The following is a 25,187-nucleotide window of genomic DNA, read 5'->3' as shown; positions in this document are numbered from 1 at the left end:
TAAGCATACAAATTGAGCCTAAAATAAACAGTTCATTTTCTTCTTCATTAGATGTAATCATATCTATTTAAAAACAGCGGTTTCTAAATGCAATGGGCCGAAACACGACCTTCTATTCCATAAAATTAGATAAATATTTTAATTATAAAGAAATTTAATAAAAATAAACTCAAAAATTAATATGTTATGTTAATTTTTTAACAAAAAAATTATGTTAAATTTATTATAAAATAGATAAAATACAGTATAAAATTATATTAATTTATAAATTTATTTTATAACTGTAACACTTCATTTTATAAGAAGAGTTTAACTCTTAAAAATGGACACACGTGACATGGTGTTACGAATCTTTAGGAAAGTAGATTCCCATACGACGATTTAGGCACTTACCAACATTAAAATCTTTTATGTTTTTTTCCCCTTTCCTGTTATACTAGGATACTGAAGTTTGTCTGGAACCACAAAAATTATTAGCCTATGCAACGCACCTGGATTTCTTAGTTGGATCGATTGATCCCTGTGGCTGGACTTCCTCCACGTCTTATTTGCCTGAGCCAACATTTGTCCACACTACTGTGTCGTTTTCCACATTGCGATCTGTCATGTAGATTAATTTTAAAACGCAATTTCAAAGCAATATTAATACTATATTTTTATTCTATTTTTATATAATAATATGAAAGCCATAAATGTTTAAATTTATCATTTTAAAAAATAAATGCTAATCCTAACATTTGTCCAACTTTATATATATATTTCATAATATTATAAAATAAAAAATATACTAAGCATAAAAAATTTAAAATCAAATTATAAACATTCAAGGCACATTTGTCATAAAAGCAATAAAAAAAATAAAAAAAAATCAATCTGACCAGAGCATTAACCGTGGTTAACTAGGGTGTTAGGTGGGTTTGACTAGTCTGGTTTGGTTGGCGACGGTTTGGTTGGGGTTTCTGTCTGAGGTTATAACTTATCACGCTCCATCGCACTTCCCCGCAAATGCAATAATATAACCCCGCCCTTCTCTCCTACCATTCCCTCTTCTCAGGGTCTCTCTCCTCAACTACTCCACACCCACCAACCACCAACACTCCGAGACTCTTAAATTAATCCCTTCCTTCCCGACCTCTCTCTCATAACATCACTTTCTCCGGTTTACTCTTTACATATATCCTTCACCGGGATCCGGTTCGACGCTATCATTTTCCGCCGCTCCGGGTTCCGGTGACACTATCACCTCTGTTGTATTCCGAGCTATGCAATCGTCCTCCAGCTCCATGAAGGTCTCGCCGTTGGATCTGATGTCGGCCATCATCAAGGGCAAGGTCGACCCCTCCAACGTATCATCCGACTCTGCAAACGAGGTCGCTTCCCTTCTTCTCGAGAACCGAGAGATTGTGATGATTTTGACCACTTCGATCGCCGTACTTATCGGCTGCGTCGTCGTTTTGATTTGGCGGAGATCCAACGGTTCGAAAACCAAAACCGTGGAGCTGCCCAAGCCGTTGATCGTTAAGGAACCGGAGGTCGAAGCCGATGATGGCAAAAAGAAGGTCACTATCTTTTTCGGCACGCAGACCGGTACCGCCGAAGGATTTGCAAAGGTTGGTTCGTCTACACATACACAATTGTACTTGTATGTACCATCGGTGTCTGTGTGCGTGAGGCCTTGAGCTCATAGTTGCTTTATTTTGATTTGGCTTAATTTAGGCGTTAGCTGAGGAGGCAAAAGCGCGGTACGAGAAGGCCACGTTTAAAGTAGTTGATATGGTACGTATGTATTGCTGACTTTTTTTAGGCTGAGCTTTTTGGAACTGAATTCTGTTCATGTGCTGTTGGAAATTCGATGTTGATGTTGGAATGGACTTTGTAGGACGATTATGCGGCCGATGACGAGGAGTATGAGGAAAAGTTGAAGAAAGAGACTTTGGCTTTCTTCTTCTTGGCCACGTGAGTTTCTATGCTATTTTCTTTTTATTTCCATCGGTTTAATTTCTGTTCTTGATGTGCTTATATGCTTTGTTTATTTGGGTTGTGTAGATACGGAGATGGTGAGCCGACCGACAATGCGGCCAGGTTCTATAAATGGTTTACAGAGGTAAACTTCCTTTGGTGGAAGGATTTGATTGGATCATGTACTTGAATTACTAAGAGCTAAAATTTCGATTAATATTTCTTAACGTCTGATGCTTTAGGGGAAAGAGAGAGGCGAGTGGCTTCAGAACCTTCAGTACGGAGTGTTTGGCCTTGGCAATAGGCAGTACGAGCATTTCAACAAGGTATTCATTCAGATTCGTATTTAATATTCAATCCACGTATCTCCAGTTAATAGCTGTCGGATTCCGAAAAGTATCTTTTCTGTTTCCTTGTGTTGATCAACATATTGATTCATGTTTACTGTTATTGGGAAACAGGTTGCAAACGTGGTTGATGAGATCCTCGCTGAGCAGGGTAATACTTTTATGTTTCCTTTTAATCATTGCTGATGAAAAGAATTTGTGGATTATGAGATGCCTTTGATATAATGATGACCTATGAAATAGAATAAGTTAGGATATTCAAAATACATAGATAGCTTCTTACACATGGAAGATTATTACCTCCGGTGCTCCTTTACCAGCTACTGCCCCTGCCTGTGAAATTATTACAGAATATATAACAAGTGCTATTTTGGTTTCATTTCTCTAATGTGCATAGCTAATTTCTGAATCATTGATTGCTTATCAAGACTGAATAGCCCATAACTGACCCTTATTGGCTCCTAATTGCATTGTGAGCCTACCTTCTTTGCAGTCTTCAGTATGCAAATGCAGCAGATATATATCATACAATTCAACAAACAAATTTCTAGATGGTGTTGACTGTTGGCAAAAATTTTTTATGCACTAATAGTAAAAAAAAAAAAAAAAAAAAAATGTATGCATACCTTCTTTGTACTTGTACATCTAGCAAGTAGTTTTGGGTATATAATAATGAAGGAAAGCTACTTTATAACTTATCGAAAAAGGAAAGCTACTTTATAGAAGAGGAGTAATATGATTTTTATGTACATACTTGGAAGGGATTCTTAGCCAACATGATCTGTATTTTTGCTTTCTCAGGTGGGAAGCGTCTTGTCCCAGTTGGTCTTGGAGATGATGATCAATGTATTGAAGACGACTTCAGTGCATGGTATCAGGAACATGAATTTCCATGCTGATTGATAGCACTGCACCATTAATTTTTGAAGCACTTACATTTTTTCTTCTTTGATTGTTACTATGTCTAGGAGGGAATTGGTGTGGCCTGAGTTGGATCAGTTGCTTCGAGATGATGATGATCCAACAACCGTTACCACCCCTTACACTGCTGCCGTATTGGAATATCGAGTTGTATTCCATGATGGTGCTAATGCCTTAGTAGACGAAAAAAGTTTGGGTAGTGCCAATGGTAATGCTGTTTATGATGCTCAGCATCCATGCAGGTATGGACGAAAGGAGTAGTTTCTGTGATTTAAGTTCGCAACCTGAGCCCATTTTTCTCTGTGATCTAACCTATAAGTTGATTACGGCCTTTAGGGCTAATGTGGCTGTGAGAAAGGAGCTTCACACTTCTGCATCTGATCGTTCTTGCATCCACCTGGAGTTTGACATATCTGGCACTGGACTTTCGTAAGTTGCTTATAATTGTTGCCTCTTTTTATTTGGCTGAGTGCTTTGATTTTCTGCATGGGTGTGAAGATTTGTTACATGGTGTAATGAAAATATTCCTGTTGATTTATCATATATTTCTTGTTAAATGGAAATGACAGTGACTTGAAGATTAACACAAAAGAAAAAGAAAGAAAGAAGTACTGATGCATAAATATTTCCTTATGTAGACCTACTTTTTTCTTTCTCAGATATGAAACTGGGGATCATGTTGGTGTTTATTGCGAGAATCACAGTGAGATTGTAGAGGAGGCACTGAGCTTGTTGGGTTTGTCACCAGATACTTATTTCTCCGTCCATGCTGATAAAGAGGATGGCACACCACTTAGTGGAGGCTCCTTGCCCCCTACTTTCCCACCCTGTACTTTAAGAACAGCGCTGGCTCGATATGCTGATCTTTTGATTTCACCCAAAAAGGTTTGTTTTGGATCAATGTGTTAGATTTTTTTTTTTTCTATGAAATTTGTGTTACTTCCAATAATTAACAATCCCATCGCATATATCTTCCAGTCTGCTCTACTCGCTTTAGCAGCCCATGCTTCTGATCCAACTGAAGCCGACCGTTTAAGACATCTTGCATCACCTGCTGGAAAGGTTGTGAGCCATTTGATATGAAATTTGTCCTTACAGAGCTTCTTATATATTTATATATGGGAGTAACTTTTGTTTTAAACTTGTGCAGGATGAATACGCACAATGGGTGGTTGCTAGTCAGAGAAGCCTCCTTGAAATCATGGCTGAATTTTCATCAGCAAGGCCCCCGCTTGGTGTGTTCTTTGCTGCAGTTACCCCACGCCTGCAGCCGAGATACTATTCAATCTCGTCATCCCCAAGGTAATATATACATGTAACATGTTCTTTTAGTTTTTTTTTTCTGTTTTCTTGTACTTAGGTGAATTCATGAGTGTCAGTCTCAACCATGTTCTTCACATAAGAATGGTTTCCTAATAGATATTGCGAGGTAGAATGGAGAGCCATTGCTGTAATGTGTCCAAAACAAACTTTGCCTTCACAGAGGGTGATGTGATGATTTACATTGTATAAAAAATCAGATCTATCAGACTATTACCCATTTTAAGCTTTTCAGGTATTAATGATGGGATTCTATGAATTTGGGAAAAATACGTTTTAAGTATGGGTCCCATTGAATGAGACACTTGTAATTTTTTTACAAAGGGGATCATCTTAGATATTCGTAATTACATTGGGAGGGAGCTTTACTAGTTTCAAAGGGATGCTTTAATGTGGGAAAACAAGGTAGTATCTGTGATTTGTTTAGATACAGCGTGGATGATCTATAAGATGACTGTGCCTTGTCTAGTTCATCACTCTTTTTTAGTTATTTTGTGTCTTTTCTTCCCTATTTTAATATACGCCAAACATGCATATGTGGTCTGCAGGATGGCTCCATCTAGGATTCACGTCACTTGTGCATTAGTTTACGAGAAAACACCGACAGGGCGGATTCACAAGGGATTGTGTTCCACTTGGATGAAGGTATTTGTTTATATTTTTTCATCTTTCCATTTTTTTCGGTTATATGAAAATCTTGGAAGAAGGAGGTAAATATGGAAGATGATTCTCTCTCTTTTTTTTTTTTTTTCTTTTTCTGGAGGGGAGGGGTTGGGCTGATTAGTTGGTTATGTCCAAGTGTAGTTGGGAACTTGGGTTTACGTGTATTTATTTTTACGTTTTATACATCTTTTGGTCATTTCTTTTATATCAAGGATTTTCTCTGCTTGCAATTTAATTTGTGGGGCTGTTAAATGTGTCAATTGACTTGGAGTGACAATCTTTTTTCGCTGTTTTTTTCCAGAATGCCGTGCCCCTGGAGAAGAGTCATGATTGCAGTTGGGCTCCTATTTTTGTGAGGCAATCAAACTTCAGACTCCCTGCAGATACTAAAGTGCCCGTCATTATGATTGGGCCGGGCACCGGATTGGCTCCTTTCAGGGGTTTCCTGCAGGTTTTAACTTGCAAGCTTTGATGCTTTTAGTTATACTGCATCAAAGTAGCTGTGAGCTAACCGCAAGCAATTATGTATTTGCCTTTTCAGGAAAGACTAGCTCTCAAAGAAGCTGGAGCGGAGTTGGGACCCTCAGTCTTATTCTTTGGATGCAGGAATTCTAAGATGGTAAGCCAGGCCCCCATCAGTTTGAGATAAAAAAAAAAAAAAAAGATGAAAATTATCATGTCCCAACCAGTTCTATATAATGCTCACTGGTCTGAGACTTACACACCGACTATGTCCACTCCAGGATTTCATTTATGAAGACGAGCTGAACAATTTTGTTGAAACTGGTGCTCTTTCTGAGCTCGTGGTTGCCTTCTCGCGTGACGGACCCACCAAACTGTATGTGCAGCATAGAATGATGGAGAAGGTAGTTGGACTATTTCACCTACCGCCACTTTTCAGGAGTAAACTTTCGCATATAATTGAAATTTAATTAATTAATTAAAAGAAACATTAATCACGTGCTTGTGTGCGTACAGGCTTCGGATATTTGGAACCTGATTTCTCAGGGAGGTTACATTTATGTATGTGGTGATGCCAAAGGCATGGCTAGGGATGTCCACCGAACACTCCATACCATTTTGCAAGAACAGGTATGATTATATAGCAAAATTATAATAAGCAGCAATTGGATGTGTATGGTTGCAGTCGCCACCTACCCACTATAAAAAGCAATCTGACCAAATAATCACAACCATTCGTGGTGTGATTGGACAGTTGTGTTTGCTTTTGAACCAGGAGCCCCCACCAACACGTTTCTTGTATGTCCATAGATGACATTTCCCAACATCATAGCATTTGAAAATCTATGGACAACCTTTTTCAACCAATTAGATCTCCAACCTTATTTTGCGCTTCAATAACCACTGACGCTTCCTGCCATGTGATTACACCCGCTTGTGTTGATACTATTTTTCTTCTTAAAGATGTTGAATTGTAGTTGACTAATAAAGCTCACTGATTTGTGAATTTCAGGGATCTCTCGACAGCTCCAAAGCGGAGAGCATGGTAAAGAATCTGCAAATGAATGGCAGATATCTGCGTGACGTATGGTGACACAATTCCTCCATCCTATGGACAAGGTCGAAGAAACCTCTAGAAATTGTGAAAAAAAAAAAAAAATTATGATTGTGGTGGCGAGGTATGCGGGGGCTTATTGAGATGCCTGTCAATTACCGTTTACGACCTTGCGATGGCCCAAGTCGGTTTTGTGATTCTTTTTAATTTTTCAATATGAAGGATTTTTATTTTTATTTTTATTTTTGATTGATGTAATTTATAAATACATAATATGATTAATTATATAAGTAGGTACCAGGTTATGTGGTCTAATATTCCTTGTATGAACCAGCAAGAAGGTTCAAATGACAGAAAAATGTTCTACTTTTATGTAATAATCGCATTGCATGGACTTATATTTCGCATCTGAAATAACAAATTTCTTTTTTGTGATGATATTTGTTACAGGGTCATTTCGAATATTAATTCAGTCCCGGATGTTTCTTACAAGATAATGCCTTGTCAAATTTAATAAGGATAAATATTTTAGTAATAAAGAGATTTTATTAAAATAAATTTATAAAATAAAGATGTGATATGTTAGATGTAACGTATTTTTGTAATTACAAGTTGTAATTTCTGTAATTAATAGATGAAATATCAACTAATTATTCTGGAGTAATATCGGGGTAGGTTTTGGTTGAGCATGTCAAATAGTTAAAATGAAGTCTAGCCTTCAGTATTCACCGACTCCCCAACTCCCTACCAATAAAAACTGCATTAATTAAAACCACCGAAAACGAAATTGACAATTTACCAAATAAAATGCCCGACTCTATCACATCTTTTGTTCACAAATTGTGGGGACTCTATTCTTTCTTTTAATGCTTTACAATTTCAGCCACAAATCTTTCTTTTTCCCGAAAGGGACACGTAGACCTTAGTTAGTATCCTTTTTGTCTTCGTGTTGGGTCCCCTTTCTAGTACTGCCAATTTTTCAGTAAAAATTAGAAGGAAAAACGAAAAAACAAGACTGGCGTGGCGGAGGACAAAATGCACGGATCCAACTAGTTTCATCCATATATAAACTGAGGAAGAGGGAAAAATAAAAAGAAGGGACCCTAATAAAAGCTGTGAGAATAATGAGGAGTATGTATTTCATAAAAATAAAGATATATGATTTTATAGATCTATTTTATAATAAAATAATTTTATAATTTAATATTTCACGTCGAATCACATTAATTTGTAGAATTATATTTATGAGATATGCTTAAAATATTTCTCTATTTTATATTTTTAATCTAATTACTAGCCTAGCCATTTTTTACAACAAAAGGCAACTTTCTTCTTCGGTATTTTTTGGTCTAGCCAGCCAATTTTGTATGTGGAAATTGGAATTAGTATAAACCTACATATTCAATAATATTTATTTGCTTGATCTCAACAATTATTAAATTGATTTTTCATAGATTAATCAAGTAATGTTAATTATATTTAATAATTAAAAAGTGTTGCATTGGTATATTAAACTCCCGGTGTTGAAGCCTAACATGAGGCAGAGTAGTGATGAAGAGAGTAAGACGAGATCTACCAAAAAGCTAGATTCAACTTAAAGCAAGGAAATCGCATAAAAAGATCAAGAATAGCGGTTGGAAAATGGGGAAGTGACTTATAGCAATGGTAGCTGGACAGGGCAAGAAGTAACGAGATAGAGAAGGAAACTTCAAGCACCAAAGGTTGGCTTCATATCTTCAACCTCTCCTCCATTTTATTTTTTTAAATCTCCATTGTACTGTATCAGAAATAAAAGTGAGGCTTGAGAGCTAGTAAAATCATAAAATATAGTATAATTATCTTCAAAAGATCCGTTAATGGACGTAAATCAACCACATAAATCCTACCGTCTCTCTTTTTATTTATATTTTCTATACTTATTTACTGCTTACGAACATTTCAAGCAATGCATGCATGCACCACTGTCAAATAACACTGCAGATCATTTAACCATATTGTTGACATCCAATGTTAACGGAAAAAATGCATGAACACGAGCCATTAGGCATGGATGCATGTGTGTGTGTTCCTGCTGAGGACCAAGCTGTACACAGCTCTTACTCATTCATAACTCCAATCAATATATAAAAGAGACAGTGAAGGGAATAGTTAGCACAAAAAAGTAAAAATACGATCAAAAAGGAAAATGAATAGCTTTGATTCTCAGAGGCGACAATTAAGATCACTCCTTGAAAGAAGATATATGGCAAGAAAGGAGCATTGTCAGTGCAACTCCAACTGGCCTCTTCTGGAACCTGCTTCCAGCCGGAAAACTCTAAAAACAATATCCACGTACGCTTTCCCTGGAGTTGATGATAATCTCGTTTCCACGTTAGTTCCACCTGTGACAAGTGTATTCCAAGGCCGTTCGATCTGCCAGCGCGTCAATCTTCATAAGCATGCAAGTTATCATAGCCTAGCTAAGGCCCTGAGACAGATGTTTGTGGATGCCGGAGATGTTGGACTCACTTCGGAGAATGATCAGCTTCATGACCTGTCTAATGCTATTCCTTGTCATCTCACTACTGCTTATGAGGACATAGAAAATGATCTTCTCCTCGCAGGCGACCTCAATTGGAAGTATACGTTACTATTACCGTCTTCTGTTTCTTCTTGTTGCAAATATTTTAGCCTCATGATATTGATCATTCATAGGAAAACGGGAGAAGGAAATTAAGGAAAAGAAAAACTATTTTCTTCGCTTCTAATTAATTAAGCATTTAGCTAGGTTGCCGGGAAAGAATTCTATTCGATCTGTCAAGCACTTCTTTTTCTGAAAGTCATAATTTTTATCAAATGAGGATAAATCTTACACCAAATAATTAGTAGTACTTCTCTCTGATGATCTGATCTACACACACATACACATTAAAAATCTTACAAGTCTTGTGTGATTTTGGTAAAGCTTAAGTTTGTAAAATCTATATGTGTGTAGTATCTCCAACATTAATATTCTATATGTATATGTTGTACTGTAAACAGGGACTTTTGTACGTGTGGCGAAGAGAATTCGGATCCTGCCAATGAAGTCAAATTCAAGGCCGTAGGGAAGAGGATCGAGGAATATGGCTTGCAGGTGTTGCATTTTTCGCTGCAAGAAATATGGCTTTTTGCATCTAAAATATTTCAGTTGACGCTCAAATCGACACTAAAAAATATCATTTGCGGTGAAATTAATTAAACTTGATGCCAATTTTCGTCGCAAATGATACCATATGATGATTATAATGTCATGCACATGCTTCTTGCCTTCCCCTTTTATTTGCTCTGATATCTTTAAAATTTTTGTTTTATAATCATTTGAAGACGACATCGAATATTTTTGCAGGAACCACCACATGAGAGATTTCTACAAGTATGTTAGACTTGATAATACACGTTTCCATATTTTGTACTTTGACGTGCCTTGAAAAATCTAAAGTCGCACACTAATTAGAATATGATGTAATTATGGATTATAATATAATGTAATTTCTTAGAATATAAAGTAAGTATTTTTTATAAATGCTTTATGGATTGAAATATAATGTAGGATATGTATTTTTATATATTTTGTTTCAATACTATTATTTATTTATTTATTTTGTAACATACTACTTCCGGTGATCTTGAATTGTCGGAAATAATTATTTTGTCACAATCATTTATTTGCGGCAACAACAATCGCGCAAATATTTATTTACGACCACACAAATTTATACAACATTCACGACAGGACGTATGATGTTATGGTTGAAAATTATTATTTACAATGATTATACCGTTGCAAGTAAATATTGGCGACTATTAATAAATTGGGGTTGCAAATATAAGTATTTGCTGCTGTATAATCGCTGCAAACAAGAATTTGTGACCAAATCTCAATATTATAATGACATTTTCCAGCAAGAAAAATTCGTCGGGGAAAATTATATCTGCAATATTACTAACCATCTTGCGTCGATTCGTTAGCAACATTAAAAAGTAATTGCGATGCTGATCATGCTTTTTGCTGTTTTTCTTGTAGTGTTGGGGGTATGCTGGCCAGGAAGTTAAAGACTGGAATTAGTTACACATAAAAAATTATCAGAATACTTTGGGAACATGGATTAATGTCATGCATTGCTAGTCCTTGGAACTAGCATATGAATTATGCACTCTGCCAAATGTTTAAAGCTCCTTGTATATATATTACTAATTAAGGTGTTTCCAAATTTAAAAAACTTCGGAAGAAATGTACAAACCTTTCAGTTTAACTTGTAGTACCTGTGTGATCGAAGAACAAGAAAGTGTCAAATGTTGTTCCTGTCTTCAAGATACGAATGGTAGAATGGAAATGGATACACTGTAACCTTATGCCAAGAAAAATCATGGTATATATTCCTTTTCCATGAAGATCGATGTCTATCTGATCAAGCTGCTAGCCCCTAAAGATATGTGAGAAAAGAACGGAAAATATTAAGACGTACGGTACTGTTTTAGCTGGTAGTATTTAATTGCCACAAAAAGGCGGGGTTCAAAGATGCTTGGCAATACTACATGCCTTATAAGCTGGCTACTCAAAACACTCTAAATTGCACAATTCTTGAAGATAATTCCAACGGCTAGCTAGGAGACTTTCAGCATACAATGAGAAAGTCTATAAAGTCTAAAGACAGTTTCTAAAATCTACAAGTCAATGCAACAACAACAATTTAATAATCATCTTATCTTGCCATGCTTGCACAGATGCTCTTTATTTTCAATGTGTTATTAAATGCTCAAGCTAGCTAGTGCATCGTCTCTGATCACAGCATTTTGTTGAATCACTTCACCTTGTCCGTCATTCAATTCAACATGAAAATCACCATTAATGAAGATGGAATTAATCAAATGAGAAACCGCTGGAAACCAACCAAGTGAGTCGGTGCTGATCAGCCCTTGTAAAGCCGCTTTACTTTACAACAGGAACAACTTTTCCCGGGGAGAATGATCACTTTGAACTTTTCAAAAGTTAAAAGAGTGGATCTTGAGATATGGGATGCAATAGTACCACCTGAAATGCAAGATATATACATAGCGCCCATGAAGTTGGTTGAGGACATTTATATAATATATATATATATATGTATGTGTGTGTATATAAGACATTGAGAATTGTTACAGACACAAATAGATTATACAAAAGTAAATCAATAAACTGACGTGGTTTCATGGAATCAATCCGTTAGATTTACTTTATAATAAAATTAACTATACAATCTGATGTATCATATCAAGTTACATCAGTTTGTGAGTTTATTTTTATATAATTTATTTATGACTAAAGTACTTTTGTGTATATATATATATATATATATATATATATATTGAGCCGATTCTTAGTCGAAAGTAAGTTCATCGATTGACTTCTTCTAAAGGCCAGAAGTTAAGGCCTTCAGCGTTCAAACCAAAATGACATTTCGGACATTAGGTTGTTATAAACTACCATTTTTGTGTATGACAGTATACATGTCAAGTTTTAAGGATGGGAAGTTATAAGTTGGGAGTGAAGGGAGAACATTGACATTATTATTTAATCCAAAAGTTTAAATTTTTAAGATACGTGGTAATCTCATTTAGTATTAAAACATAAGCTTATTTTGAGCATTCTAATTTATTCAAAGTAACAATACCAAAGGCATGACTCGGTCAATTAAGGCTAAGAGCGCATCACCAATAGAAGAGACGAGCAAACCGGTACACACTAGGAGAGGACCGCTCTACCCAACCCAAGATCTAACTACAAACTTTTTAACTGCAACATATGAAATTACTACATGTTAGTGATTTTCACGCATGTAAAATTATTAATTATCTTAAGAATTTGAACTTTTAAAAATAGCGGTGATTTCACAAGAAATTATAATTATGGATCATGTTTCTCTATGGAGGGTGCAAAACTGGAAATGACATTAAAAAAAAGCATCCTTATTTAGTTATTTGACGTGCCTCTCCCTCAAAAATTGAAGATCCTATTTCTTTATGTGGGTGTTTTAGATGTCTTGGGAGTTATTTGGATTGAGAAGCATTCTCAATTCATATCATCTAATCTTATTATTACAACTTTTTTAAATCTTAAAATAATAATAATATTAAAAAATAATATTATAATAATATTTTATTCAACTTTTAACTTTATTTTAAAACTATCTTATTTATTCTCTTCTCATCTCAATGTGAAAAAGCTCCTTAATAGTGAATCTACTCTCTCTCTCTGTATTTTCTTCTAAGAGCCATCAACAAGGGAAAAGAGACAGTGAGTGTGTGCACGACTACACACATAAATTCAATTCTCTCCTGAACATTATTCTATGTTGTCATCTGACGCACCCTTTCCTCAAAATATGAGAGATCATTCTAAGAGTCCTCATTTTCAAAACCAAGAAGAAGAAGCAGCAGAAGAGGCGCTCGCCCTTTGCCACCTTCCAGTCGATGATAACAACAACGAGAATGATAATCAGCACAATTGTTGCAACAACGATTCCAAATGCTTGTCCAACCACAATCCACGATCACGCTCTGAGCCCCCCGATATCTTCGAGTTCTTCAGCGACTTCAGCTCCGATATGTGTCCAGCCGACGACATCTTCTTCTGCGGAAAACTCGTGCCCTTTGAAGGAAAATCTCCTCCCACTCATGATCAAACCCCCAAAACATCAGCCACCGACGAAAACCAAACAAGAAAAACGCATTGTCGCCGAAGATGCGAGTCATTATCCAAGCTACAAAGCCCCGTAACTGGATTCAACACTAGTATAGCTAGCACTACTAAGCTCATGAGGAACAGCCGCTCTTTGGATTATAGAAAGCTCCACCCGAGTTCCATTTCCATGATCTCCACGGCACCGGAAATAGAGCGAAACCCATCCGTAAGGAGCGTTGGAAAGTATGATATAGCGCTTAAAAAGGCGGCGAAGCCTCGTTGGTACTTGTTGATGTTTGGAATGGTGAAGTTTCCACCGGAGATGGAACTTAGTGATATAAAGAATCGACAGGTTCGGCGGAACGCTCCTTCGACGCTGTTTCCTCCACCGCTTGATTTTAACAGGAATCTGCCGGTGAGCCGGAGCTCTTCCACTAAGGGGTCTTGGAGGTTTCTTAGAGCATTGAGCTGCAAGGACCATGCAAGTGTGACGGTAACGGCGTCGTTTTGCTTTCCAGATGAGTGAACTTAATGATTTGCCACCGATATGCATGGTATGGGTGTTTTGGTAAATGGCAGTTTATCAGTTATCATTTCTCATAGGATATTATACGACTTTATGTAGAAGGAACGACACTGCACAGTGGCGGAGCAAGGTCGATGATAGTGCCCTCTCAGTCACTGGGAAAAGGATGTTTTGTTTCATTGTTTGGTGGTGGGAATGCAAAATGAATGAAAATCACGAGGATTCCAACAGTGACATTAAGATCATATTCTTATTTATTTATTTATCAAATTTTCGACTTACCTAACTTCGAAATGATTGTATTAGCCATAATGTATCTCTACTGTTAAAAAATATCTGTCGCTTTAGCTTTTAACCATGACAATATACAATCACATATGTACCGCTTTAAAACGTTTTAATCAAACAACTGCTTATAACTTACACATGCCTCGTATTTCCTTTAAAAAAAAAAATACAAAACAAAATTAAGGCACAAAGGAAAGGAAAGGAAAGGAAAGACAAAAAAGAAAAAGAAAAAAAAAAAAAGAAAAAAAAAAAAAGAAAGTGGTGAAGACGCCACGATCATTGTGATAATTTATTCATCTGTGTCATGGCAGATAAGTACCGTGCAGGCTTAGGCTACTTCTTTTTCAGCCCTTTAATCGATTTCAACTATCATGATGGTGCTGTTTCTGTTTTGCCAGTGAAAATTCCGAGTGTAGAGCCACTCTTTTGGGAGCACCCACGTAAAATGGCTGTAGCAAGCCCAATTATGAGAATTGGAGGCCTCATTCAATGCCCCCATCCAACACATTATGGTGTAGGAAGCAAATGATTAATAGTGGCCCTATGTATTTAATCTTTAGACCAACATTATACTGTCAACAATGATAATGCCAGCAAATTTGGTATTGTCTCGTTGCAATCTTGGATTGGAATGATGGCAATTTAGAGCTTGCCCCTTTGTCTTTTGCTTTCTTTTTCTTCGCATGCAAACATTAAAAAACACCGATTATCCTGCGTTAGTACTTGGTGCGTGACGAAAAAGTCCAAAGAGCGGTGCTCCATCTTACCGCTTGTTGAAAGTTTCTTATTTTATTTTTCTTCAATTTTTTTATTCTTATCTTTTTACCATTTTAAAAAAAATTTAAAAATTATATAAAAAAAATATTAATACATTAATAATCACTTTCTTAACAATTAAGTAAAGAAAAAAATTAAAATTAAAAAAAATTTAAAATAGATGAAGTGTCAAAATGAGAAGCAAAAGAAGGGGCAAAATAAACTAAACAAATAAACTAAACAAATAGTTCTTAAGTAGCACTTTGAACAGTCGTTGACTAGACCAACCAGTTGCCAAAGATTCACGTCTCCGAAAATAGTAATAGTGCATTACGAGTATAAATTTTTCACAAATTTTTTTTGTAAAAAAGTAAATTTCACTAATAAAAAATAATTTAATCATTTTTCAGAAAAAATTGGCTCACGAAGTCCGGACTAACAGCTGTATGCATAGCACGCCTAGTACTCCAGAATCCAAATAGCTGGAATGCCAATCGACATAGCCTATATGCGTTTGGATGCTTTTACTTAGCCTTTCGTACATCTCTAATCTTTTACCAACTCCGAGAATTATTTTGCAGATATAAGTTGAAAAAATTGTTCCTTAAATGTATAAAGGCCATTGGCTAATCGAAGGCCTTCATATAAAAGTGGAACAATTCATCAAATCTTTTCTGAAAGAGATTGTATCAAAAGACATGTAATCAACCAATCCTAACCGACAAAGTCACCAAGCCCAGACCAAGACCTATATGGCCAACAGCCACACCAGCAATCGTTGTACTCAAATATATAGCTCATATGTATTAACTCCAACCATTGCCATCTAAGAATCACTCACCTCCTAGCATCCACTCCAAACATTTCCATCTTCTTTAGGATCCTCGCAAGGAATGAGTACTTTTTTGGCTACTGAAAACTCATAAGCATTCATTATAACAAAAAATACTCCATGATGTACACCGCCTCCAATCTGGGGCCCCCAAAAAAAGCAGGGCACCAAGACAACCTTCATGATCAAGGCACTAACGTATCTACCATGGAAGGGAGGGAAAACTAGAAAAATTCTAATATTTTTCACATGGCTACAAGAAATGATAAAAAGCACAGAGAGCCTAGCTTACCAAACCCAAATTAAACCAAAAACCTATATACAGCATCAACTTATGTGTCTTCACCTGTCATGTTTTTTTTTTATCTGTCTTCACCTGTCATGTTAAGTGCTCGAATGGTTTAAATAGATATGCTTTTCGGAGTACATGGAGAATTCTTTAGCCATAAATCTGTCTTCATCTCACGTCCCCCCAATAAATGTGTGTTTGCATAGTATTGAGCTTTAGCTGAAGTGGTAAAAGGATGGGCTTGCATTGCGATAGATCTTGGCTTCAAGTTTTTCTAAGCTAACACCCACGAAATGGATCCCCTCCCCTTCCTCGGCCAATTTTTCCAATGCTGATTCCAAAACCTATTTCATCACTTTTTTTTTTTTTTTTTTTTACATCACTTTTGACTACACTTATCTTTGGAGACAAAAGATATTTCTAGGTTTTCCAGCCGGATTACATGTGTTTTAAAGGCAGCAATATATTTGATTCTATTTAATTCTCCTACACAACATAACCATCCACAACTAGTGAGAAGGCCTATGACCGAATCAAATGACTGAATTTGGATGCATCAGTAAACATCAACGAGAACACGCCGAAAAACATAAAATAACAAGACAAACACATAACGAACAAAGTATGATTTTTTTTTTATTTTTTATCGACAAACAAAATTTTATTGAGCATCAAATAGACAAAGGCCCGAGAAAAACGAACAAAGTATATATCCCTTACAAAAGATCATTCGGTAGTAACATGAAGACAAAATATCACAGAACTCATGAATCTAAGTTACATGGCTGATATCAAAGTAGGCCACACACATCCATCCAAACCATACATGCTCTTGAACATAAGAAATAAAGAAAGGAAGGAGAAGCATAACAATCAGTAAACAATTAACCATTTCTTCAGTTGCTCAATTGCACATATAAACCCCACTCTCAAACCTGTGACTAACCTCATAAAACTCGATCTTACCCTCAGAAGCTGGCCGTAGGCTAATCCCAGACAATGATCTAGGTCCTTGGGCAGAAAATTTCACGTAGCCAACAATCTCCATCTCTTCATCCTCGTCAATCGAGTCCACAGGCATCCTCACCCTCAACCGACCAGGAGAACCCTTAACTGGAATCTCTGGGACATGCCATTTCAATTCTCTTTCAGACCTATTCAACATAGCTTTTGGAGACACCTTCAACAAGGTGGGGTCGACCGGTAGTTTCAATACAAAGGTTACATCATTCAATGGTGCTGGTAAATCAGGGTTTGATACATACTGAATCATCACAGAAAGTAATGTTCCAGTATGACGCTTTATTAGACGAATCCTCAGAGGCAACGGCGTCAACCTAGGCAACAAGCTATATTTGAGAATCGGTATAGGCTCGTCACCGGATGCGGTTCTCACATGAAACATTCCATTGCCGAGACTACTAACACGAGAACTCTGCATAACAAATCTCTTAACCGCACTCGTACCCTCCACCTGGAATGAAAACTCGGTTTCTTTATCACCCGACACTTTAGTTGGCAATGTTTTCAGATAAACCACGCCCATCAATCCAACTCTAGCAAGCAGAGATTCTCTGAACTCCACACTAATCTCTTCCAGAATAAACATCTCCGGACCCTTCTGTTCGGTTTTCTTCACCAGATCATCAAGTGGAGTATTTGCTCCCATGCCGGCAGCAGAAGCTACAGCCGGTGCATCACTCTGCCCAGTCTGTAACAACTCAAGCCCACCAAGACCTTGAGGTTTCGATACTTTTGTGGGACCCAAAAACTCAGAAGCATCCAATCCTCCACCGAAAGGGGCATCGTTAAGCCCTTGAAATGAATCATCCAAAGATGCCGCTTTCTCATTTCCATACGCTACTCCACCGTAATCTCCTTCGAATCCCTCGACTCCAATATACGTCGATTGGGTCGCCTCCGCGGGAGGCAACGGCGTAACCTCGAGCCCCGCCAATGCCAATGTCAAATCCGTTGAGGAGGACGGGTCCTTGTTTTTCTTAAACCCACCCACAAGCTCTTGCGGCTGGTTAATAGTATCGCTCGCCGCGAACGGGTCTTTCTCCGCTTGCGTTTCCTCCTGCTGCTCCGGCTGTTGCTCGCCCACAGGTGGCGCCACGGGGGCGAGGGTCGCTGCAACCTCGTCCCCGGCCGCGAGAGTCTCGGGGGGCATCTCGAAACGTGCGTTTGAAAACGTGTCGATGCCTGCTTCGTGCTCGACGGAATTCGCTTCCAAATTGGTCCAATTCTCGGCGCCGCGGATCTTGCTCTCGGTGTCGAGCGCGGAGTGCACCATCTTGGCAATGCCGTCACCATGCATAGAACCGAGCATGGCGGCGAGACGGATGCTGCTGACGCCGCGAAGGACGATGTCGAGCGCCATGTAGATCTCGGCGTACTTGCGCCCGAGCTTCTCGGGTGTGACGTCGACGCCTCGGCAGGCCGTGACGACGACGAAGACGGCCTGGTTGACGATGTGGATGCACTCGAAGACGTTGACAGCGGAATTGTCTTCGGCCGTAGTAATACCAAGGACGTAGATGGAATTCACGAGGCGATACACCACGCGGTAGCGGCTCTCGACGCCGACGATGACCTGGCCACTGGAGGCGGCGAGGGGGTCGTCGCCGAGAGAGGCTGCGATGGAGTCGGCGTCAGCATCGGAGGAAGAAGAGACCGAGGGATTGTTGTGTTTGGAGGCGGCGAAGGCGAGGCGGGTTTGGCGGAAGGCGGAGAGAGCGACGAGGGCTCGAGCGGGTGGGAACCACTCGCGGGTCTGGAGCAGGATGTCGGATCCGTTGGCAGGTTGGAGAGAGAGGGCTAAGCACGACATGGTGAAGGTGAAGAACTTAAAACTCAAAGACTGATTGGGATCGAATGGGTGGTTAATCTGTTCATGCGAATGTAAGCTTAGATTCTGTTCCGTTCTAGGGTTTGGCTTTGGATCGGGTGAGAGGACTTTGGGGGTATGTCTTGAAGAATACGAGATCTGGAGAATTGACTCTAAATTCTAATTCATAGCAGCTTGAATCTCTGTTGCTGCCTGCAGGCTGCAGCTACCAAATCTCTCACTTCCCCTTTGAGAGAGAGAGACGGAGAGAGAGGACTGGGTAGCAAAACTCAGGGAGGGACGAAAGGAAAGTTTTGGGCCGGTTGATGATCAGAAGGTCTATAATGAACCAAGCCCACAATCATGATAGTGAGATCCATCGTAGTTATAAATAATTTTTATATTAAATGGTGTAAAATGTATATTTGTTAAATTAGTGATGTAATATATATTCTTTATGTTAAATTATGTAATACATTTTTATACCAGTGATTATTAATAAGCGTACTTAATAAATATATGAATAAATATAGATAAAAGCTATTATTGGAAACAATTATTTTACACACATGATGTGGCATCATCTAGACCACACCTCTCAAGTCTAAAATAAAAAAATAGAAAATTAAAAACAGTCATGTAGAGAATACAAAGCGTACACTGTTACAGTAGCTTCTCTCTAGCATTACTCATAAATATATGAATAAATAAATATATACATATATATAATTTTTATAAATAAACCACAAGCGTATGTATAGCCTCCGGGGAACACGTAAAAATGCTAGACACCAACATTCAAATAATTATAAAAATTTACACTTAATAGAACAATTTTCCTTCACAAAATCACCACCTAGTTAGTACCTGTGGTCATTTGATTAGCCCTGACGTTGCAAGTGGATGTGAAGTCAACGCTTTTTTTTGTCAATGAATTTGTCTAACAATCTGGCTAGAGTATGGTGATCGCTAAAGTCCGATAAAAAAGATAAAAAGAAATCGGTGGTCAAAATCTATAGAATTACCACATAATTGGACAGTTATTTGAGTAAACATTTGTGGGAATGAGCACCAAAAACAACGGTTAAAGGTTGGGACATTTAAAGCCATGGATTTGGGCCTTTAACAAGCAATCACGTTTAAAGTTTGGAGCTTAATACAAATCGATCCTCTATGCTCCCCACTACCAGATCTTGGGAGCTTACATTACATATAAGACAACATCAATGTTACATTGTCTGTCATCTGGAAATCTAAAACACCCTATTCCTGATGCTTGTTTTACCTTCTTGTACTTTAAAGGATGGCTTAGCCTAACTCCAAAATGCCGTGCATGATGGCACATTTGTTTTACACTCGGGGGTTGCACGCCATCCCTTTTTCTCAAACTTTCCTTGCTTTAAAAACAGCTCCGATACCTGCAAGATAAACAAAGATCTACACGTTAAAACTGACCTTAGCTCTTTACTACATTCCAGAGAAACGGAAAGAAATGCTGCATCTTCAATTCCACTTCATCAACGAAAGGTTAAAGAGGTCAAACTCATGCATCTGAGTGCTTATGATTAGCTACAGTTTAACAAGAAACTCGAAGTTTGCTTCTTCATAGAATCGTACTGAAGCAAAAGAAGCAAGTGCATATGCCCAAAAAAAAGTAGAAGCAAAAGAATCAAACAGATACTTTTTAAAGGTAACAAAGGTTCTACCTATGCTAATCAAATAATCACGGAATGCTTTTCTACTTGTTTTAACCCTTTTTTTTTTTTTTGATACATGGGAGTAGGGGGATTCGATCATTTGGTTCTCTTAGTGAGAAACCAAGGTGTTGCCAATTGATCCAAAGGATCTTGGCAAAGCTCTAAAAAGTAAAAGAATGAAGCATAGCTCTAAAAAATAAAAGATAAAAGATAAGAGCAAAAAAATCGTTTGATGGGCTACAGTCTGCAATCAATTGGAACTTTATCCTACAACAGCAATATTGACATAGGTCATTATTTAAAGAGATTTTTTTTTTCTACTTTGTACTTTGATGTGATGTGATAAAAGATACTTCAACCCAAGCCATCTCCAAAAAGTGTGATATTAAGTAAAACATGGATGCATCTAATATGTGCATATGAGAAGGAGAATGATGAACAGTGTATATATGGGCGAGTATGATTTTAAGATTCAAAACAAAAATCAAAAGCCACAAAAATTCTTTTGTTTTCCCTACAACCACACCAAACTAAAAGGAAGTTTGTATTCTAGCAAAAAAGATGTCATTTTTTTATAAGTAGTAAGACATTTCAGAGATTTAAATACGTTTAACAAGTATGAGATAATATCAAGTAGTATATGTAAAGTAACGTAATACAATATAAAGACAATAAGTATATGGATATCCACGCTATATAGCTGCACATCAGTGCTTTACTCCCTAAACAGATTGTAATAAACAAGGCGTTTCTAAGTCAATAGACATACCTCGTCTTGATCACGTGTCATGAAACTTCCACTTTATCAAGCTGAATAAAACACAAAAGGTACTGCAAGAGATAAAGATAAAACAAAACATGGGAGTGCTTTCTTTGTCATGGTGGCTTAAAAATAAGAAAATCAAAGCATTCATCCTAACAAAATAAATTTATAGATTTAATGCTCTCTGAACATAAATTGGGTTTCACCTTTAACCAAAAAACAAACACACCCACCCGCGCCCCCCCCCCCCCCCCCCAGCACGGAGAGGGGGGGGGGGGGGGTTCCTATACATAGGCTAGAACAGATGTGGCATTTTCGTTAGACTCTCACATGCCACATAAAAACAAATACTGCTTTTATATGGAGTGAGCCAATGTGGCACAAAATTTATGTCAGATAGCTAAGGCAAGTACACATGCGTGGGATAAGTTGGGTACTCAGAGACTACAAATTTGTCAAGGAAAAAAAAAAACAACTCTCATCCACTGCATGATATGTTAATCCCCAAGTTGAAATTTGGACTTCCACTGGGATATAACATGGGAAAAGTGAAGCATGGAGCGAATAAATTGTTCAATACATATTAACAGTAGCATTCTTATTTAGTTTGTAGCAGCAGTTGAGTACTCAACACCTTGATTGAAAATGCTAAGAGTTCAAGCAAATCAAGAGTTTACCGATCAAAAAAATTGTTAGCATCAAAGCGAGTGTAACTTGAAGAGAACATCGGAGTGGCAAGTGTAGTGGACTTTGCAATTGTCTTTGGAACCCACCAACCCGACCAAAGTGCTGAAACATATTGAAGTTACAAATTTTCATGAGAATTTAGCCAAAAAAATCATGCTTAACCATCACCGCGTAAACTTAATATACAAATAAAACATGCAAATATGCAATTGTTCTGACAGCACGCTGTGACAAATCAAGGGGCCCCAAAAAGATTGGAGGCTTTTGAGTCAATTATCCTTAAAATTTGTTTCCAAACAGGATTTTTTTAGGGTCTTTTTTATTAATTTATTACTCCGCAATCTTCAATCCTAACTTCATTACTGACAGCAAGCATAACAGAGAGAGAGAGAGAGAGAGAGAGAGAGAGTATGATAGTCCATATTTTCCTTTTATTTCCTTCAATGTATTTTTCATAATAATTACTGTTCTTTCTCCATATCTAATGTTACGATTAGTGTGATAACATAAAACCTAGATTTGCTTTTCCAAAGTCATAATGGCTGACCTGATTGAAAAAATTAACCGCCCCCCATCCCAGAGGAAACTCCCCCCGCCTTTGCTTCCAGAAGACAGGTTTGGAGCCTTTTACTTTAGGTGTGTCTTCAACGCTCCGCATTAGTTTGTTTATCTGTTCATCTTGATCAGGAATTATGATCTTTAGTTCACCAAAATTTGGTGAACTCCATGTTCTCCTTGCATTATTAGTTGAGCTATCTGATTGACAAATTAAGTCATCCGTCTTTCCATGAGTTTTATTTTCTTCTATCTTTAGGACATGATTTCCATCCTTATTAATGCTACTAGCATCTCTGTCAGAGGCAGCATTCAAATTAAGGTCTGCATCTTTTCTCTGAGTATGGTTCTCCAAAAGAGAGCATTTCATTGAAGGCCTTTGCTCTGAACATTCATCTTTTGCACTTTGGGAGGTGCCAGAGAGAAATGTGGCTAACTCATCGCGTTCATCTTCATCCAGATTTACCCAGTGAAGGGGTTGCTTTCCTTCCTCATTTAAACATTCCCTTAATGATGCTTCAACACGTGAGATTTGGTCTTCAATGGCCGAAATAAATTGTCTATGCCTAGCTGTTGTATTGTCATCACCACGATTTCCATAGCTAAACCTGACAGCTCGCTCAAACTCTTCCAACTAATTCAAAAACAACATTTCAATAATTCAGGATTAAGGGAACCAGCACCTTCAGAAATTCAAAATCAAAAACCAAAGCAGGGTTCTAAATGCAACTTGATTTGTGGCAAAAAATAGACTAAGAAACCAGATGAAGACTTTGAATGTTAAATATGACATCTTGATGATGATGATGAAACCCATGAAAGCATAATCCAATCTTAGAAAATAAAAGATTCAACACTGATTAAGTTGAAGAGTGAAGCTTTATCTTCCAAAAAAAAAAGCAGATGATGAGAAGAGGAATGCAGAGATTATAGAAACAAGAAAAGTAATGTACCTGCCATTTGGCAGTACCTAAAGCAGTTTGCAGCTCCCAACAGAGTTTATCCGAGTCCTCGGGCGATAGTATTTCTCGCCTCTCTCTTACCCATGTCCTGTATGCTGATTCCATTCTGTGCAAAACAAAGGAAAAGATATATATAACAAATTCCAACTGTACAACAGAATCCATGTAAATCAAACAAACATTCCAACTGCAACTAATTCCAGCTATAGGATTAGGCGCCTTTTGAACTTTGGGGAAAGTTAATAAGGCCCTATAGGATTAAAGAACCCCCTTAATTATGAATGTTCCAGTGCACGAAGATGGTATTGCAGGGATAAGTACTTCTGAAACCTTTGATAAATTTCAAAGAGGCGGTAACTGTTTTCCTTTATAGATTTCGAGTAAAAAGTAAAAGATTGAAAACTATGTTGTACAAATTTTCTTTTTCAACCATGCAAATTTCCAGTAATACATACGATAAATGATGCCAGACAGTTACCCAGTTCTAAAACCTACTAGATTAAACAACTATCAAGATCGCAAATTGATGAGAACCAACTATAACCATAAAACAATTGTTACAGAGACAACCTCGCCATTCGAGAATTGATGCTAAGCACTTCTAATCCAACTGAAAATGGACCGTACCGCATCATCAAGACCAAAAAGAGAATATATTGACATATATAACCTTGGATCACCACCCCCAACTAACTTTTGATAAAAACACCACAATCAAAGAAAAAGCTTCACCAAATTAATGCAATTTCTGAAGCATTATTTGCAATAAATCATTCCAAGCTTTGCGATAGAATCCACACCGGCATCCCCAAACCCCACACAATGAAGAATTGAACTCCAAAATCCTTAAAACACTCAAAGCGAAGTTCGATACCCACATCACCGAACCCCCACAAATCCTCAAATTCTCACATCACAAAAATACGCAAAGCGAAGAATTGGAAACAAAAACCCTTAAGACTCTAGCAAATTCTTGGATGCCCACATCACTAAAATCCATAAAAACGAGAAATGGAGAAGCATACACATCGGCAGATTCTTGAACCTCCTCGGCGGCAGAAAAGAAGGTGTCCTTTTGCCATAGATCGAAGCTGTTTGCAACTATCATCTTCGAAAACACCAACACCAGCACCAACAACAACAACAAAAAACAGTAACAAAAATTATAGGAAACAAACTCAATCCCGACAGAGCACGAAGCAAAAGAGACCTCCAAAAATTCCTTAGAGATGCAAAATATGGCGCTCGTAAAGAGAAATTGGGCACGCTTCCGAGTTCTCTCTCTCTCTCTCTCTCCCGTCCTAAGGTGAAGCAAAGAAGTTGGAGAGAGAGAGCTCAGAGGGAGAGAAAGAGACGTACGAGCAATTCCCTTTCTTATTTCCTCCCTCTTTCATTCTCCTTTTTATTTTATTTTATTTTATTAAACTCTACGGGAACTTTCTTTTAATATTAATTATTTTTTCCCATTCGTTGTCTGGAATGTGAAATAACAGTTTCAATCTTCTGCTAACACTTCCATAACTGAGTCCGACTAAAATCCTGCCACGCGTAGCACAAGTTCAAGATTCAACAGGTGGTAGAGTTTTATTGGTTG

General features: G+C 37.6%; 5 protein-coding genes across 5 annotated transcripts; 3 read left to right on the top strand and 2 right to left on the bottom strand.

Annotated features, from left to right (window-relative positions):
* The first annotated feature begins 998 nt into the window (after positions 1–998).
* On the top strand, positions 999–7,120 carry LOC121261030 (NADPH--cytochrome P450 reductase-like). The gene is made up of 18 exons (XM_041163163.1): positions 999–1,610; positions 1,717–1,776; positions 1,880–1,956; positions 2,047–2,104; positions 2,202–2,285; positions 2,421–2,457; positions 3,108–3,177; positions 3,275–3,469; positions 3,564–3,656; positions 3,887–4,112; positions 4,206–4,289; positions 4,378–4,529; positions 5,096–5,192; positions 5,512–5,661; positions 5,752–5,829; positions 5,954–6,076; positions 6,189–6,302; positions 6,685–7,120. The coding sequence occupies exons 1-18, from the start codon at positions 1,263–1,265 to the stop codon at positions 6,763–6,765; spliced, it is 2,127 nt and encodes a 708-aa protein (XP_041019097.1). The 5' UTR covers positions 999–1,262; the 3' UTR covers positions 6,766–7,120.
* A 1,791-nt stretch (positions 7,121–8,911) lies between these two features.
* On the top strand, positions 8,912–9,812 carry LOC121260295 (auxin-responsive protein IAA33-like). The gene is made up of 2 exons (XM_041162121.1): positions 8,912–9,347; positions 9,751–9,812. The coding sequence occupies exons 1-2, from the start codon at positions 8,912–8,914 to the stop codon at positions 9,810–9,812; spliced, it is 498 nt and encodes a 165-aa protein (XP_041018055.1).
* Positions 9,813–13,109: 3,297 nt separating this feature from the next.
* Positions 13,110–13,934, top strand: LOC121260294. The gene has a single exon (XM_041162120.1). The coding sequence runs from the start codon at positions 13,110–13,112 to the stop codon at positions 13,932–13,934; it is 825 nt and encodes a 274-aa protein (XP_041018054.1).
* Positions 13,935–16,792: 2,858 nt separating this feature from the next.
* LOC121261024 lies at positions 16,793–19,244 on the bottom strand. Its single transcript, XM_041163157.1, has one exon. It carries the CDS (start codon positions 18,930–18,932, stop codon positions 17,004–17,006), a length of 1,929 nt encoding a protein of 642 aa, XP_041019091.1. The 5' UTR covers positions 18,933–19,244; the 3' UTR covers positions 16,793–17,003.
* A 776-nt stretch (positions 19,245–20,020) lies between these two features.
* On the bottom strand, positions 20,021–24,986 carry LOC121261027. Its single transcript, XM_041163161.1, has 6 exons — positions 24,619–24,986; positions 23,585–23,699; positions 22,624–23,265; positions 22,067–22,178; positions 21,396–21,457; positions 20,021–20,349 (listed from the first exon to the last, which is right to left on the bottom strand). The coding sequence occupies exons 1-5, from the start codon at positions 24,699–24,701 to the stop codon at positions 21,432–21,434; spliced, it is 978 nt and encodes a 325-aa protein (XP_041019095.1). The 5' UTR covers positions 24,702–24,986; the 3' UTR covers positions 20,021–20,349; positions 21,396–21,431.
* Between the last annotated feature and the right edge of the window lie 201 nt (positions 24,987–25,187).

The sequence above is a fragment of the Juglans microcarpa x Juglans regia genome, chromosome 4D, assembly GCF_004785595.1.
Source record: "Juglans microcarpa x Juglans regia isolate MS1-56 chromosome 4D, Jm3101_v1.0, whole genome shotgun sequence".
In the NCBI taxonomy this organism is placed as follows: domain Eukaryota; kingdom Viridiplantae; phylum Streptophyta; class Magnoliopsida; order Fagales; family Juglandaceae; genus Juglans; species Juglans microcarpa x Juglans regia.
The sequence above is the reverse complement of the archived record's forward strand: the minus strand, read 5'-3'. Positions and strand labels throughout refer to the sequence as shown.

Excerpts from the sequence above, each read along its gene's own strand:
- LOC121261030 (XM_041163163.1), top strand. The coding sequence starts at position 1,263 with ATGCAATCGTCCTCCAGCTCCATGAAGGTCTCGCCGTTGGATCTGATG. Across the intron at positions 3,470-3,563 it reads GATGCTCAGCATCCATGCAG|GGCTAATGTGGCTGTGAGAA; the intron begins GTATGGACGAAA and ends TACGGCCTTTAG. Across the intron at positions 6,303-6,684 it reads ATACCATTTTGCAAGAACAG|GGATCTCTCGACAGCTCCAA; the intron begins GTATGATTATAT and ends TGTGAATTTCAG.
- LOC121260294 (XM_041162120.1), top strand. The coding sequence starts at position 13,110 with ATGAGAGATCATTCTAAGAGTCCTCATTTTCAAAACCAAGAAGAAGAA.
- LOC121261024 (XM_041163157.1), bottom strand. The coding sequence starts at position 18,932 with ATGTCGTGCTTAGCCCTCTCTCTCCAACCTGCCAACGGATCCGACATC.
- LOC121260295 (XM_041162121.1), top strand. The coding sequence starts at position 8,912 with ATGAATAGCTTTGATTCTCAGAGGCGACAATTAAGATCACTCCTTGAA. Across the intron at positions 9,348-9,750 it reads AGGCGACCTCAATTGGAAGT|CTTTTGTACGTGTGGCGAAG; the intron begins ATACGTTACTAT and ends TGTAAACAGGGA.
- LOC121261027 (XM_041163161.1), bottom strand. The coding sequence starts at position 24,701 with ATGATAGTTGCAAACAGCTTCGATCTATGGCAAAAGGACACCTTCTTT. Across the intron at positions 22,179-22,623 it reads CGGTTAATTTTTTCAATCAG|CACTTTGGTCGGGTTGGTGG; the intron begins GTCAGCCATTAT and ends AATATGTTTCAG. Across the intron at positions 21,458-22,066 it reads GCTAACAATTTTTTTGATCG|TACCTTTTGTGTTTTATTCA; the intron begins GTAAACTCTTGA and ends TATCTCTTGCAG.